This window comes from Mus pahari, chromosome 12, assembly GCF_900095145.1.
Source record: "Mus pahari chromosome 12, PAHARI_EIJ_v1.1, whole genome shotgun sequence".
Classification (NCBI taxonomy): Eukaryota; Metazoa; Chordata; class Mammalia; order Rodentia; family Muridae; genus Mus; species Mus pahari.
This window is the reverse complement of record NC_034601.1, coordinates 32398422-32412883: the sequence shown is the minus strand read 5'-3', so window position 1 is coordinate 32412883 and position 14462 is coordinate 32398422. Positions and strand designations below refer to the sequence as shown.

The 14462-nt window shown below is 38.2% G+C and overlaps 1 protein-coding gene across 1 annotated transcript in view; it reads left to right on the top strand.

Moving 5' to 3' along the window:
• Positions 1-8857: 8857 nt before the first annotated feature.
• The window catches only part of Stxbp5l (syntaxin binding protein 5 like), a 290875-nt gene continuing 285270 nt past the window's right edge, over positions 8858-14462 (top strand). The window contains exons 1-2 of the mRNA XM_021209026.2: positions 8858-8993; positions 10085-10278. Of these exons, the coding sequence (XP_021064685.1) occupies positions 10093-10278 (186 nt within the window). The 5' untranslated portion in view covers positions 8858-8993; positions 10085-10092. The remainder of the gene's footprint in view (positions 8994-10084; positions 10279-14462) is intronic.

Sequence of the window (14462 nt, the reverse complement as noted above, 5' to 3'; positions counted from 1 at the left end):
TTTTTTTTTTTGAGACAGGGTTTCTCTGTATAGCCCTGGCTGTCCTGGAACTCACTTTGTAGACCAGGCTGGCCTTGAACTCAGAAATCCGCCTACCTCCGCCTCCCGAGTGCTGGGATTAAAGGCGTGTGCCACCACGCCCGGCGCCTTTTTGTCTTATTGACAGTGCCTTTTGCCCTACAGAAGAAGCTTTGCAATGTTATGAGGTCCCATTTGTTGATTCTTGATATTATAGCACAGGCCATTGCTGTTCTGTTAAGGAATTTTTCCCCTGTGTCCATTTCTTCGAGGCTTTTCCCCACTTTCTCCTCTATATATCTCAGTGTTTCTGGTTTTATATGGAGTTCTTTGATCCACTTAGACTTGAGTTTTGTACAAGGAGATAAGGATGGATTAATTTGTATTCTTCTACATGATAACTGCCAGTTGTGCCAGCACCATTTGTTGAAAATACTAGCAAATGTTCTTAAGGTCTTATTTAAGGCCCTAGAATTTATTAAGCAGACAATGTGCTGCGTTACTTGTCTGTTGTCTGACTTCTATTCTGAATATCTTTATCCAAACCTAGCCAACCTCATAGTTTCCATGAAGATTTTACCTCTAAACAATGAACTCTCAAATAGCCAGTCACCAGAGATTAGTGGATGTTAGTGGACAGCATTCTCTTCCTTTCCAGTCTCTTTACTTTAAGGGGTCCCTGATTGGCAACCACCACAATTCCTGTGAGGATTCTGTTCCTGAACAAGGATGGGAAAAAGTTGTGGGTGATTTCTGATTTGCCAGGCATGTGTGCTAACATGGATCCTGTCATCTAATATCAATAGCAATCAATAATCTTATATTCTCTTTACAAATAGAAAACTGAAGCAAACAAATGAATTTTTTACACTGTCTGCAATGAGTACACAGCAAACTCAAGTTTAACAGAATGCAGAATTTCTGTTCTTAAAAAATGTACCATGGGCATCACATCTTTTAAAGGTCTTGTCACTCAAATTTAAAAACAGCTTTATGGAAAATAGTCATATTTGTTGAAGCACTGAATGTTTTTGATGGCTTATGCGAACAGTGGTACAGAATATTTTAAGTAGGAACTGTTCCAGAGAGTTCACGATATTTGGTTTCCATAATTAGAGCATATTAGACACTGACACTCTTGAGAAACTATGTAAATCAATACAAGACTTGTATTACAGAAGGACTATGGATAAAGACATTAGAGAATTGGAAGACTGGGGAGGGAGAAATAAGACTGAGAAATATTTTTTTTTTTTTTTTTGCCTTAACTGAAGAGAGCTGGAGGGACAAATAACCTATAAATCACTCTTGCTGCTGCTGGACAAAAATACTTGTAAAGCGCTTCAGCCTGGCAAAGGCTAAGAAAACAATAATGTCCTGTCAGTCTGAGCTAGTGAAGGAGCTGATGAGAAGAGAAGGCATGTGCTGTGTGGCTAGGGAGGGGCACATAAGGATTCTCTTATCTTGCTGCCAGCAGTTGGGGTCCACGAGATGTCTGTGGTTCATCTCTCCTCTCCCTTCACACTGGTTTTGCATTTTGGTCTTTTGGAAAGGCACTCTTGTGGCATCCTAGCTTATTTTCTACAGCTCCAGTTGATGACCTTAATGGACTAATAATTAATCTGATTTTATAGAATTTTGACATTTAACCCTTTGTTACCCATCACAAAAATTAGTAACGCTGTTGTTAACTCTGTTATTGGCCATTACTAAACAAAAACATATCCTTGCTTAAAGTAATGCAGCCTTTCAGTATCTTGGCGAATTAAAGCTTCAGGTGTGAAAGGCTGGGTCTTCTACTAGTCTCCATGATCCAACTCCAAGAAAAGCAGTTTTTATAGTTTTAATAGTTTTTATTATTGAGCTCAAGATCAAGGAATCATTCATTTGTTGATTGAATCTTGCTGTGAGATTTAGTTTGAATGACCATTTTCTTCTTCTTCTTCTTCTTCTTCTTCTTCTTCTTCTTCTTCTTCTTCTTCTTCTTCTTCTTCTTCTTCTTCTTCTTCTTCTCCTTCTTCTTCTCCTTCTTCTCCTTTCTTTCTTTCTTTCTTTCTTTCTTTCTTTCTTTCTTTCTTTCTTTCTTTCTTTCTTTCTTTCTTTCTTTCTTTCTTTCTTTCTTTCNTCTCCTTTCTTTCTTTCTTTCTTTCTTTCTTTCTTTCTTTCTTTCTTTCTTTCTTTCTTTCTTTCTTTCTTTCTTTCTTTCTTTCTTTCTTTCTTTCGAGATAGGGTTTCTCTGTGTAGCCCTGGCTTTCTTGGAACTCACTCTGTAGACCAGGTTGGTCTCGAACTCAGAAATCTGCCTGCCTCTGCCTCCCAAGTGCTGGGATTAAAGGCATGTGCCCCCATGCCCGGCTTGAATGACCATTTTCAAAGCTCACATCTCTCCTTATTCTGTCCACAGGTGTTAAAAAGTGAACTGTTTCTTACAGTCTTTTACCATTTGTTTCCTCAAAAAGCTGATTGTTTGTAGCTACACATTTTTTATTAACACTTTCAGCTTTCCCTGTTTTGCCTTCATCATGTCCATCCAAATAACAGCAGTACATAATACTGATAAAACGGAATGGAGGCTTGTTACCACTTATTACACTTAGAAGTCAAATATGAGTGCTAACCTTTATGGAAAGTTTATTAAAACTTTTATAATTCCCCTTTCAAACTGAAACCGCAAGCTCTCATGTGTTCTACTTTGTCGTGTTTTTATTGATGGTGCATATGCACACATCATTTAAAAACTGTCCTCAGATTTTGTCAACAACATCTAGGAGAAATTGGCATAAATACAAGTTATATTAAACTCCATTTTACATTGGTTCTTTGTATCATGAGTTTTTCCAGAGGAATGTGGAATATAAATTCGTGAAATCTTTCAAATATATAATTTAGAATTAAGTGTGAACGTACAGTATCCTGACATAATAATACCCCTAAAATGCCCCTGGAACCTCTTCTGATATTAGTATAAAGGCATTCTACTTATTTCTATTTATAATAATATAAAATTATATATGAAATACCCAAGAGTATAGAAGTTATTAAATAAACTATGTCACATTGATGTGATTGATTTTCAAAACCAGTATGTCTAAAGCATAGTTAATGTGGTAGGAAATGCTCACAACAAAATGTTAGCTACAAAGAATATAGATCAAAACAGCATATGATGGATACTTTGTTTGAAAATGTTTGTTAAAATGCCTAAAAATACACATGTATCATTGTCATAGTTTCTTATTAGTAATCATGCTGGTTCATACAAATAGAAATACTAATAAAATGTGACTTCTGGAGAGCACTAATTTGTAGAAGAAGGATTTTAAGAATTTCTGTGTTTGGGTTTTCTCTTTACTGTAGGCTGCAGTTCCTCTCCATTGGTAAAGGCCGACAAGGGTACTTTTTAAGTTACCCTTTCAGCAGAGCTTTGACTAAAATCACACAAAGACATGACTTAAAGGTCACATAGTCCAATCTCCTTTCCTTCAGGGACACTCCGTCCACAGGTGCAGGAGACTCTCAGATCACTAAGATGGAAGAAAAAAATTCAAACCCAAAGGCAATCTTTATAATCTATTTCACAAATGTAAAAGAAGAACAAAGACACCGATACATTTGTAAGTGGTTTGCATTCTATAAATTGGTTTCCTATTATAGCCTAGATTGGTTGTTCTATGCATAGAGAAAAGAGTTTTGGGGGTTGAAAATGGCTGTTGGTGCTGCATTTACTAAGCTAAGGCTTTTTATCTTATCATATCACAGTGTGATAGATGAGTATGTGAAAATCTATTTTAGAATATGCACAAAGAACCAATTTTAATTGCATGCTTAACAGTAAATATTTGAGTTTTGTCCTAGAAGGCATGAGTTCTGTTTGCAATTCTGTTATTGATTGTGTGCTGAGCCATACTCTTTGTATGTTTTGGTTCTATCCTTATGGCCCCTGGCTTTTTATCTGAAACCCATGGGAGCTATGACATTATTTAATTAATTACCTCTCCCCCCCCCCCTGTGTTGTGTGTGTGTGTGTGTGTGTGTGTGTGTTGTGGGAATGCATTAGGTCGAATGAGGGATTTTTTTTTTAAAAGCTGTTGGCTATTTCCTGCTATATGATAGAAAGCTGACAATTATTAACCGGTTTCTCTGATGGAGGTTATCAGGTAAGGTCAAGAAAAAGTCAGACAAAGATTGAGAAGGAAGGATAATTCTCAAATACACTTGAAAATTTGCCAGAAAGACTACAGATGGGACTTCTTCGTGTCTCAGTTGTGTTTGCATAATGAAATTCTAACTTCTAGGTTGGCAAATAATAAAGACGTCATTGTAACTTGTCTGATAAACCTGAAATGGGTGGCAGTTCAGGTTGTTTGCTCTAGGGTCCATTATCTCACAGCAAGTGGATGGGATTTTTTTTTCTTTTCTTTCTTTCTTTCTTTCTTTCTTTCTTTCTTTCTTTCTTTCTTTCTTTCTTTCTTTCTTTCTTTCTTTCTTTTTTTCTAACATGAACAGTTGCTTACCTTGCATTATGGTAAATCCCATGTTATCACTCTTTCTACACAGATTCTCTCCAGCTGCTCTGATATTTGCTGAGGCTACAGCTTCTCTCAGGAAATTAATACTGTTCTGCTCTGTCTAATTAGTTATTGAATAACTGATTGTCTTTTATTTTAATGGGGCACACCCTAGTGACTCTGTTAATATATTTCTGATTATACCGTGCTTTCCTGTGAGATACTCTTCCACGAGCTTGCCCATCCCCCAAGTCTTTGCTCTTCTTTCTCTTTGCCCTTCTATTAGTAAATGTCTTTTAGTTGTATCCAAACTCCTGAGGAGATCTCTTTTATTTTTCTTTCTGTCTTATCCTCATACTTGAATCTGGCCATAATTAACTTTTTTAAATATCAAAGATATGTATAATGAGATTTCTTTGGTTTCTCAAAAGAAAACCACCAACATGAATAGAGAGCTTTGGAATGGGGCTGATGAATCTCAATCTGTTTCCAAGCTGATGTATGATCTTGGGCTCATGGCTTCACTGTGTGTGTGTGTGTGTGTGTGTGTGTGTGTGTGTGTGTGTGTGTTCTTTCTTTGTTTTTGTTTTGTTTTTGCTTCAGTTTTGCCACTTATAAAATGGAGTTGTCAATAGCGACTATGTATCATGTGTGTGAGGATTAAATGAGAAACCAGATGAAAAAAAAATTGACACAGATTTAGTTCATAGTAGATCCTCTCCTAAAAAGGTCAAATTTACAGTTATGGAATACGTTGTATCCCTCCACCCAGATTCATACGTTGAAGCCCCAACATAATCTCAGAAAGCAATTTCCTTTGGGGTTGTGGCATTTAAAGATTCAATTCAAACAAGGCCAATAAGGTGGCTTCTACTGTAGTCTGATGGGTAGCATAAGATGAGGCAATCTAGACACACTGACACTAGGGTTCCGGCCCACAGATAAAAGACCAAGCAAGACCACAGAGACGGTGCAAGCCAATTAGAAGTTTCAGAAGAAATTAAACCTGCTGATACCTTGATAATATAACTCTAAATTTCAAAGTGGTGAGAAAATACATTTTCTTGTTTAAGAAACCCAATTTGTACTAAAAGTTCTGGCAAACTAATCATGTATAGTTACATTTTCCAGAAGAACTGACTGCCCCCGCTCTTTCTACTCCAGTTTGTTTAGTTTTTTTTTCTTTTTTTAAATTAGTAATAAGTAAGTAACATAATCTTTGAAGTTAGACCTAGATTTGAAGACTAGATTATCTTAAGTGACTGTGGGCAGAGTAACTACCCATCTCCTAGAGTTATAATGAGCAGTAAATGGATGAGATGTTTGTAGAGTTCACAGCTCCCAGTGTTTGGAATATAGGTGATACCCACTGGGTAGGACTTCACATATACAATATATCATTTACAAGTTTGTTTTGTCATTCTGCATGCTTTTATCAAAGCTCAGCCAATTCACCAAGTACTCCTTTCTATTAGAAGTGTCACATGGGTACAGTTTTTTTTTTGTGCAATTTTTTGATTGCTCTTTCAGTGTAGAAAAGTAGCTTTGATCCCCCTCATTGTTGGCTTGAGTCCAAGATTATAACTCCTTAAAGTGAGCTGTACTTTCTTTTTGACACATATTCTAAACACCTTCCAGTTTATTAGCTTTGTTGATTTAATTATTAGATTTGTGATTTACTTATTTTGTTGCAAGTATCAAGCTCAGACCACTTTTCTTTCATATAATTCTTTATACTTGTCACATGGGTAGGAAGAAGCCAGGAGTGATCATTACTTGACCGAGCTTTAGCATTTTCTATATTGTTTATAAGCTATATTGTATGTTCTGATCTCATTCCTGTTACCAAATGTTTATACAATAACATCCTGTTGCTTTTTAACTCAGAATGGAATGTGCATTCACAAATATTTCATCATGATTCATGTAGTAAGATTCTTTTTACTGTTTCCCAACATACAAGGTGCCTTCTGCCTCTTGTTATCTTGTATTCAAGTGAACATATGCTGGATACTCACCATGTATAAGTTATTGTGCTACTGTAAAGAATTGCTAATATTTAAAATTATGCCAGAGACTCCTAACTTTAGTATTTCATTTTATTTTTAATTTTATGTATGTGTTTATTTAGGAGAGTAAAAGCACAGCCCTGCACAAGTTAGACAAATATTTTACCATCGAGTCACCTTACCAGCTGTTTTAACTTTCTAATATTTATTGGAAACGTGTATATTTTGACACAATATTTCGTACCTGCTTGTCATCCCATCTGGACTGCTGTGTGTTTTATAGCTTTTTTTTTTTTTTAAACTCAGCAGGTTGTTGAATTCCCTTCACGATCTTCAGAAAAAACTTTGTTAATTTGTTTCATGTGCTTTTCCTTTTTCAGTTCTGTTTTTTATTTTCATAGAATACATTTGTGATAGCATGATGCTTGTGATAAGTGACCTAAGTTTTGTTTGTAAACATTCTGTGTCTCTTTGCTGAACTGGAATATCTTCGTCCTTCACTTTCACCAATAGGCCAGACCTCCATATGCTGTGGGCTTGTTTTCATATTAACCCTTAAGTAGGTAGGTCAACTTTTGCTGAAGCAAAGAGAGCATTCTAAATCTATCATTCTATTCAATAATGGCTAACGCATCAAATCGCTTCCTTTCAAAGAAAAGCTAGACATAAAAAGAGGGAGAAAATCTTTTAGCTCTCATTAACTCCTGTGTTTGGAAATGAACAGTGGGCCAGAAAGGAAAAAAAAAAAGGTGAGAGGAGACAGCAAAAGGCAGATATATATTGTTAGGTATCTAATACAGGATTTAGAAGCATCTCAAGATCCAGTTTATAACAGATATGGAATTTGTTTTCATACTTATTTTTTCACCCATCCCAAGCATGATAAATTAGGTATCATCTCATAAATCTTTATCTTATAGCTATTAACTAATCCATTGTCTAAAACCCTTTGAATGCTCTTTATAAGAGAAATATTGTGCCAGGTACTAAATTAACTAGAGGTACAAAATTCTATTCCTTAATGGTTATTAAGAAAATCACTATCTGGTTTTGACAGTGAAAGTGTAAGAGGGTTACAAAAAGAAGCACTGCAAATGTAAAGGAGTAGAACATTCAAAATGAGAACGTGATGTCGAGCTGAGTTTCCGAAAATCTGAGCGCTATTCGATCGTCATGGTTCCTTTGCTATTTGCCTGAGTAATTCATACGACATTCAAATCTTCCCTTTCCTCCCTTTCATCTCTGACAGAGAAAGGGGTGGGTCTGGAAGTGGTGTTTCATACCCACGATGTAGGACAGTAAGTATTCGGTATGATTACTAATGATCCCTGTTGCTTAGATTCAAGTGTACAGTTAGTTATGGACCTTGAGCCTTTTACCAAAAGCCAGTCAGGGCTCAGAACTACATCATCTTCCCCACAATGGTGCGATGTTTCTGTTTTCCTGTATGGAATAGAGTATTTTCCAAAATGATTCATATTAGAAAAAAGCTTAAGATGCATCTTGTCATGATTTGAAAGAAATGTTTCCTCAAAAATTTAATTTGTGTATGTGCAGAAGGGGAACACTGGTCTATTTTCAAAGGCTGTGTAAAGCGGGCAAATCATTTCCTTAAGATTTGGAAGCCAACATTTTCACCGAAAACCAATTCATTTTGGTGCAGATGACCTAATGGAGAGGACTAACAGTTTGTAGGGATTATTTACAAATCTACGTTCAACGCATATAGCAGAGCAGCGAGACAGTCCATTAGATGCACCTGGCCCTGGCGGGCAGAAATAGATTCGGGGGGGGGGTGCTGGGGTGGGGGAAGGCTGCAAAAAAAAAAAAAAAAAAAAAAAAAAAGCCCGGTCCAAAACCCCGGTCCACAATACAGTCCAGAGCGCGACCTAAGGTAACCCTTTCTGCAGCCTGGGACTCCTGGAGAGCAAGTTCTCAAGCTTGCAAGCATTCTATTGATTCACACTTGCGTCCTTCAACAGGTAGCACCAATTACAGCCCCCAAAGCACGGCGCCAAGACATACTGGCTAGTATGGCTGTCAATCAAATACATCACCTACTTTCCTAAATGATCCCCTCCTCCTGTCACTGGCTTTTCCTCTGACCTATCCCCAAACTTCTTTCCTGCCTGGAATCCCTAAGACTCAGGTCAGTAGACCTTGTGATTGGCGAGAGGATGTCCCGCCCCCTGGTGCCCAGGGTGCCCCGCCCCCGGCGCGAGAGTCTGGGAGGGAGGAGGGTGCGGGCCGACTGGGGCGGGGCCTACCTCCCACGGTGGGGGCGGAGCCTGAGACAGACCCGCCCGCTCGGTTAGGACCTCGGAGAGCGCCAGGCACCGGGACCAGAGGGACCCGAGAAGCGGCCGGATCCGGGCTGGACCTTCGCCCGCCTGCGAACCTGCAGCCTCCGCGCCCTCCGCCTCAAGGGCTGGCCGGCGGCTAGTGGCGTCTGAGGAAGGTGCTAAGTCTGGGGTCCCCAGGGACACCCGTGTTGTCCCATTGCGGCTTGCCCTCACACCTGTGCGCACGCTTGTGGTGTGTGTGTGTGTGTGTGTGTGTGTGTGAGTGTGAGTGTGCCTGTGCAAGAGAGAGAGCGCGCCCGCGCAGCTGTCTGAGGTGCGTGTGGCTTCCCGGCTGTCTGTGAGGGCTCCAGGGCTCGTAGCCCGCGGTGGTAGCCTCAGCGCCCTGCTTGGCTGGGAGGGAGCGAGGGAGCCAGCTCTGCGCGCCCCGCAGGCTGAGGCGGGACTCGGGCCGCAGGCGTCACCGCCTCACATCCCCCGGAGAGCCGCTGCTGTGCAGAGGGGGAGCCGGGCGGGGAGGGAACACGGGAGACCAGAGGCGGGAGAGGGGCAGAAGAGAGGAGCTGGGGACAGGTGGAGGCAGGCGGTCCCCGCTCGCCCCTCCCGTCTGCTGTGGCCGTGAGTCACCGCAGATGTTTTGGGGTCTAGGTTTTTGAGTATACGGGATGGAAAAAAAGCCATTTTTTTCCTGTCCCCTAGTTTCTATTGAGAAAGAGGGAGCTTTGAAGATGATGGGAGTGGGGGGGGAGCCCCAAACATGGTGGCAGAGTAAATACTGGTTCCCCTACAACATCGCTTAATCCGATAATAAAAATTTATGAGCTGACCCTTAAGAAGGAAAGCCCCCCTTTCAGAACAGTCCATAGGGTCTTGGTCTGTTGGGCTCTGGTTTGATTGTATAATAATGATGATATAATGCTAATGACGATGATGACACTGCCTTTTATTTTTACCCCAGTGCTGATAAAGCATAGCTACAGCTGGGGATAAAGCCCTTGAAAATCTGGATGTGTGAGGAAGGAATACTGTTGCTCTTGGAGTTGTTCTCTCCTTATTCTATAAAGATATCCCTTTTAAAGTTAAAATTTGAGGACATGAAGCTCGAGCCCCTTTCCCCCCTCCATTACATCCAATGCTCATAAAATGGGGACTAGCTACTCCTGCCTTGACTAATGAAAAGATAGAGGCTTTTGCCCCGTAAAATTCTATGTTTGTCACCACTTCTCTTTTCCTTTTAATTTTTCAACAGTATTTAAAATGAAGAAGTTTAATTTCCGAAAAGTTTTGGATGGCTTAACTGCCTCTTCCCCTGGCAGTGGTAGCAGCAGTGGCAGTAACAGTGGTGGGGCTGGAAGTGGCTCCGTCCATCCAGGAGGAACTGCAGGGCTTCCGCGAGAGGAAGTTCAGGAAAGCCTGACTTCAGACTATTTCCAGATTTGCAAGGTAAGTTTTGAATTGGCTTTAGGGCCTGTTATATTTCTACTTTACTGTTGTGAAGAAACAAGGACACACACACACACACACACACACACACACACACATACACACACACACACACACACACACACGTGCATACATATGCAGGACTAGAAATGGTTGAGACGCCAGCATCAAAGAGCCTAGCACTAACTCGATATGAATGAATAAAAACACTTTAGATATCAACTTTGGCATTGATTTATAAGCAACACTGGTAGTTTAAAGAGAAGGAAAAGACACACAAAGAGTAGTATCTCCAAGGCGTTCGAGCTGAATAAGTGGACAAAATACGTTTGTGTCTAAGTAGTAAACTGAAAAGAGAAATGACACTCATTTGGCTTCCTGGGTTTTCATCCTGAGAAACTGTTATTCCTTTTCTCTGTCTAGTGTGAAATGAATAAGGCTCTCAACATGTTGCTAGAATTAAGTAGATAATAGATTAATGTGTCCAGTGACACTGTTATAAAATTCTAGACATAAAAAAAAGGGGGGATCTTAGACCGTTGATAAGTATACAAATCCTGTGGGCTCAATGCTTGTGAGAACTCGGAATACTCAGAAAAGCAAAGCAACGTGTTCTGATTCAGAGAGAAAACATTTAGGCCATTATACTTTGATTTTGAGCTTCTAATAAGCAGAATTTTGGACAGGGAAAGAAAATGAGAAATAGTAAAAAAAAAAATGTGACCCTGCTATATAAAGATATTATAGTATTACTTTATAAGATGGTATATTTTCCTCATTGTTTTTTTTTAGGTGTTACCTTTCAGTGTAATTTTGATATGGCTTATATGAGAAAAAAACCTTTAAGTCATTTGTATGATATAAATGAATATAGTTTTATAAATGTGATTAATACATAATATGAATACATAATAAGAAAAATAAGGTTAAGTTTCAGTCATTGTCTCAGCTCTTCCTAGAAAGTTTATTATAAAACACCAAATCTATAGTTATTAGTTTACTTAAGGCCCAAGTTTATTTAGAATTAAATAGATTTAATCAATTGTGTGAAATTTGAATACAATATGAAGTAATAGATATTATATCAGTTAAGGAAGAACTTAATAACAGTCCTGAAGCAAATGTGTGAAAGAGCCCTGGAAGCCAAATTTGAATTGCTACACAGGAGAATCATATCTTGATTCTCTACTTATTTCTATTTCCTTTCCCATATTATGAAAAAAAAACCCCAATACCCTTAATTACTGAATGTGATAGTGATACAGGAGAATTTTATTTGAGATAAAATTAGTATAGAGCAGGTAGACTCAAACCAGATGGATGATGGAAAGTAGAAGCTGTAAAGCAAGTAGAGAAAATTTTAAATGAAATAAATTCAGAGGTATGTATGTGTAAATGCTGGAAATAAAGTGAAGCACATGGTCACCTCCAAGTTTCTTAAGAAAGGAGTGGTCATGACAAGTGGCAGAAGTTAAGTATGGCCTATGTCTGATACCTATGGCATGGTAGGAAGGACAATGGCCTATGAATAAGATTTTTTTTTATAACATTTTAAGCCCTGCCATATTTTCATGGGCAAGATATGTTTTTCTTTTTGGAACCTTGTTTCCTTCATTTGCAGTATGAGAATAAATATTTCTGATTTCCTTATATGAAAGAAAGCTTATTAGAATTTGAGAAGACAAGACGGTGAAGAGAGTACACAGGTTGAAAGGGGTGATAAAATATTTATATTTTTGAAGTTGAAAAATATCATGTTTGTTGTAGAACAAATATAACCATTATAATATATTTTATATTTAGGGTAATAAGTTTCAAATAAACTATGAGTTTAGACAGCTGTATTAGCTATGCAGTAATTGTACTGAAGTCACACTAAGTATGGAAAACACAATAGTATATTTGACTAGGACTACAGTTAATTTGAAAAATGATTATGTAACTATATTATAGGTACCATAGTCTATAATATATATATAAAATGGATTAAGGAAAATGCAGAATTAGAGCTGTCTGTCATTGGAATGAGGACTTCATGTAGGCTTACTGATCAAGTGTGCAGAGAAGATTCTGTTGTGAATGGTAAGAAGTCAGTACCTTCTGGACACTTTTATCTTTTCATTGTGGCTAAGACTGAAGTGTAAACCTAGATTCTGTTCTCTACCAAGCCTCCCTCTACTATCTGACTACTCAGATCCTATTTGCTCTATATTTCTGAATTCTATGCCATTTGCCATCCCCAGTAGTTGTTCATTGCATCTTATTTTCTTGATTTGCATCTTGAAAATACATTCTGATCTCCTCACTTATTTTACCTTATTATACTTAATTTTGTTGTAATAATGTGATTACCCAAATGCAATATGATTTGCTTGGGATAAATTCTATGTTAGTTTCCAGAGAGCAGTAGTTCTCTAGAAGCAAACGTCTATTGTTATACTCCAGTAAAATCAATTAAGACAAATAAATGTGACGTTTTATTGGCTTAAGTTTATTTGATGAATTATAACAAGTTATACTGCCAATCAATACTTATTTTTGTATTTTGTGTTCTTGTGTAATACTCTTTATAGGCAGGTATAGGGGATTTGTTGATCTTAAGGAATGTAAAGCTAAGTTCTTCATAATACATGGAAAATGCTCGGGAGTAGAGAGACAGGCTAATGGATCAGTTTATTGTAATCGCTTAGGTTCAGTAGGTGCCTTGAGTGCCCACTGCCTCAGCTCTTCGCAACACACGCCAACTACTCTTTTTTAAATTTTAATTTTGTGAAAATTACTCATCTTGAAAAACTGTTTTATACATGAAATTTTAATCTTTTTAATCTTGATTTTTCATATAGTTCTCTTCAGAAAGGTGTCCTGTTTACCTTCCTAAATCTATTCCCTTGGTTCTCTTGGCATATTATACTGCTCCAAGACATCACATTGTCGTCATATGTAGTGCTTTCCGTTCCATGACTTCCTTTAGAATAATTATCCCACCACCTTTAATATGTACAATTGGAGAACTCTTGGTTAGCCTTTACCATATAATTTAATGACAACCTCTGTGAACCCAGTCCTGACCACTGCCTCTGCTCACTTTATCTTTTAAAATGTTTCTGCCTTTCCAGCGGAAACTCTCTGAAAAGCAAATGCATTGTTTTGCTTTTATATCTGTTAGTTGCTTTGAGTGTCCACTGTTGACAGACTAGTGGCACTCAATGAGTTCTTGCCTCATTCCAGTGTTAAAGAACCAAAACATCCAAGGAGAAGGCCCAGGGACTGGCACTAAATAAAAGGCCCACAGGAGATTCTTAGGTACAGTTAACATTGAGAACTAGAGACTAGTATGTTTTATTTCAAAAGAAAGAATCATATACATCATTGGTTGCTTAACTAAAAATAGGTTAAGGTAAAAATACTATTAATAATTATGTATTAAAACAGTTTTTATTTTTATTTTGTGTGTGTGTGTGTGTGTGTGTATATGTGTGTGTGTGTATAAATGTATATATGCACTACTTGTATGTCTCGTGCCCATGGAGGCTAGAAGAAGGCACTCGATTCCCAGGAATTGGGGTTACAGATGGCTATGAGCCACTCATGTAGGTGCTGGGAATCCAGCTGGGTCCTCCAGAAGAACAACCAGTGCTCCTGCCTGCCTGCCAGGCATCTCTGCAGGCCAAAGATTTATTTTAAATTATGTGTATACATGTGTATCTGTGTGTGTGTGTGTGTGTGTGTGTGTGTGTGTGTGTGTGTCTACAGAGGCCAGAGGCATTGGATCCACTGGGACTGGAAGTATAGGAGATTGTGAAGCACCTGCGTGGGTTCTGGCAAACTCAGGTCCTCCAGAAGCACAGACTGTGCTCTATTTTATTTTCACTAAAAATATACATAGTATTAAACATTTTAATTTATTTGAAAAACATATAAATGTGTACCACTTTGAAAATCACTTGATGAATAGCAAATACATTTTCCATTGCTAACTATTGGTTCTTTGATTAGAATTCTGTAAATTCTGGGTGGATTTGTCTTCCATAGCCCATTCCAAGCCCATTCCAAATTCAATTGCACAATGCTTAGTTTTTATTTCAAGTGATGTAACATGCTTAGGAAGCGAGCTTAGTATCAACTCATATTTATATATTAAATATTTTCTCTCTCTCTCTCTCTCTCTCTCTCTCTCTCTCTCT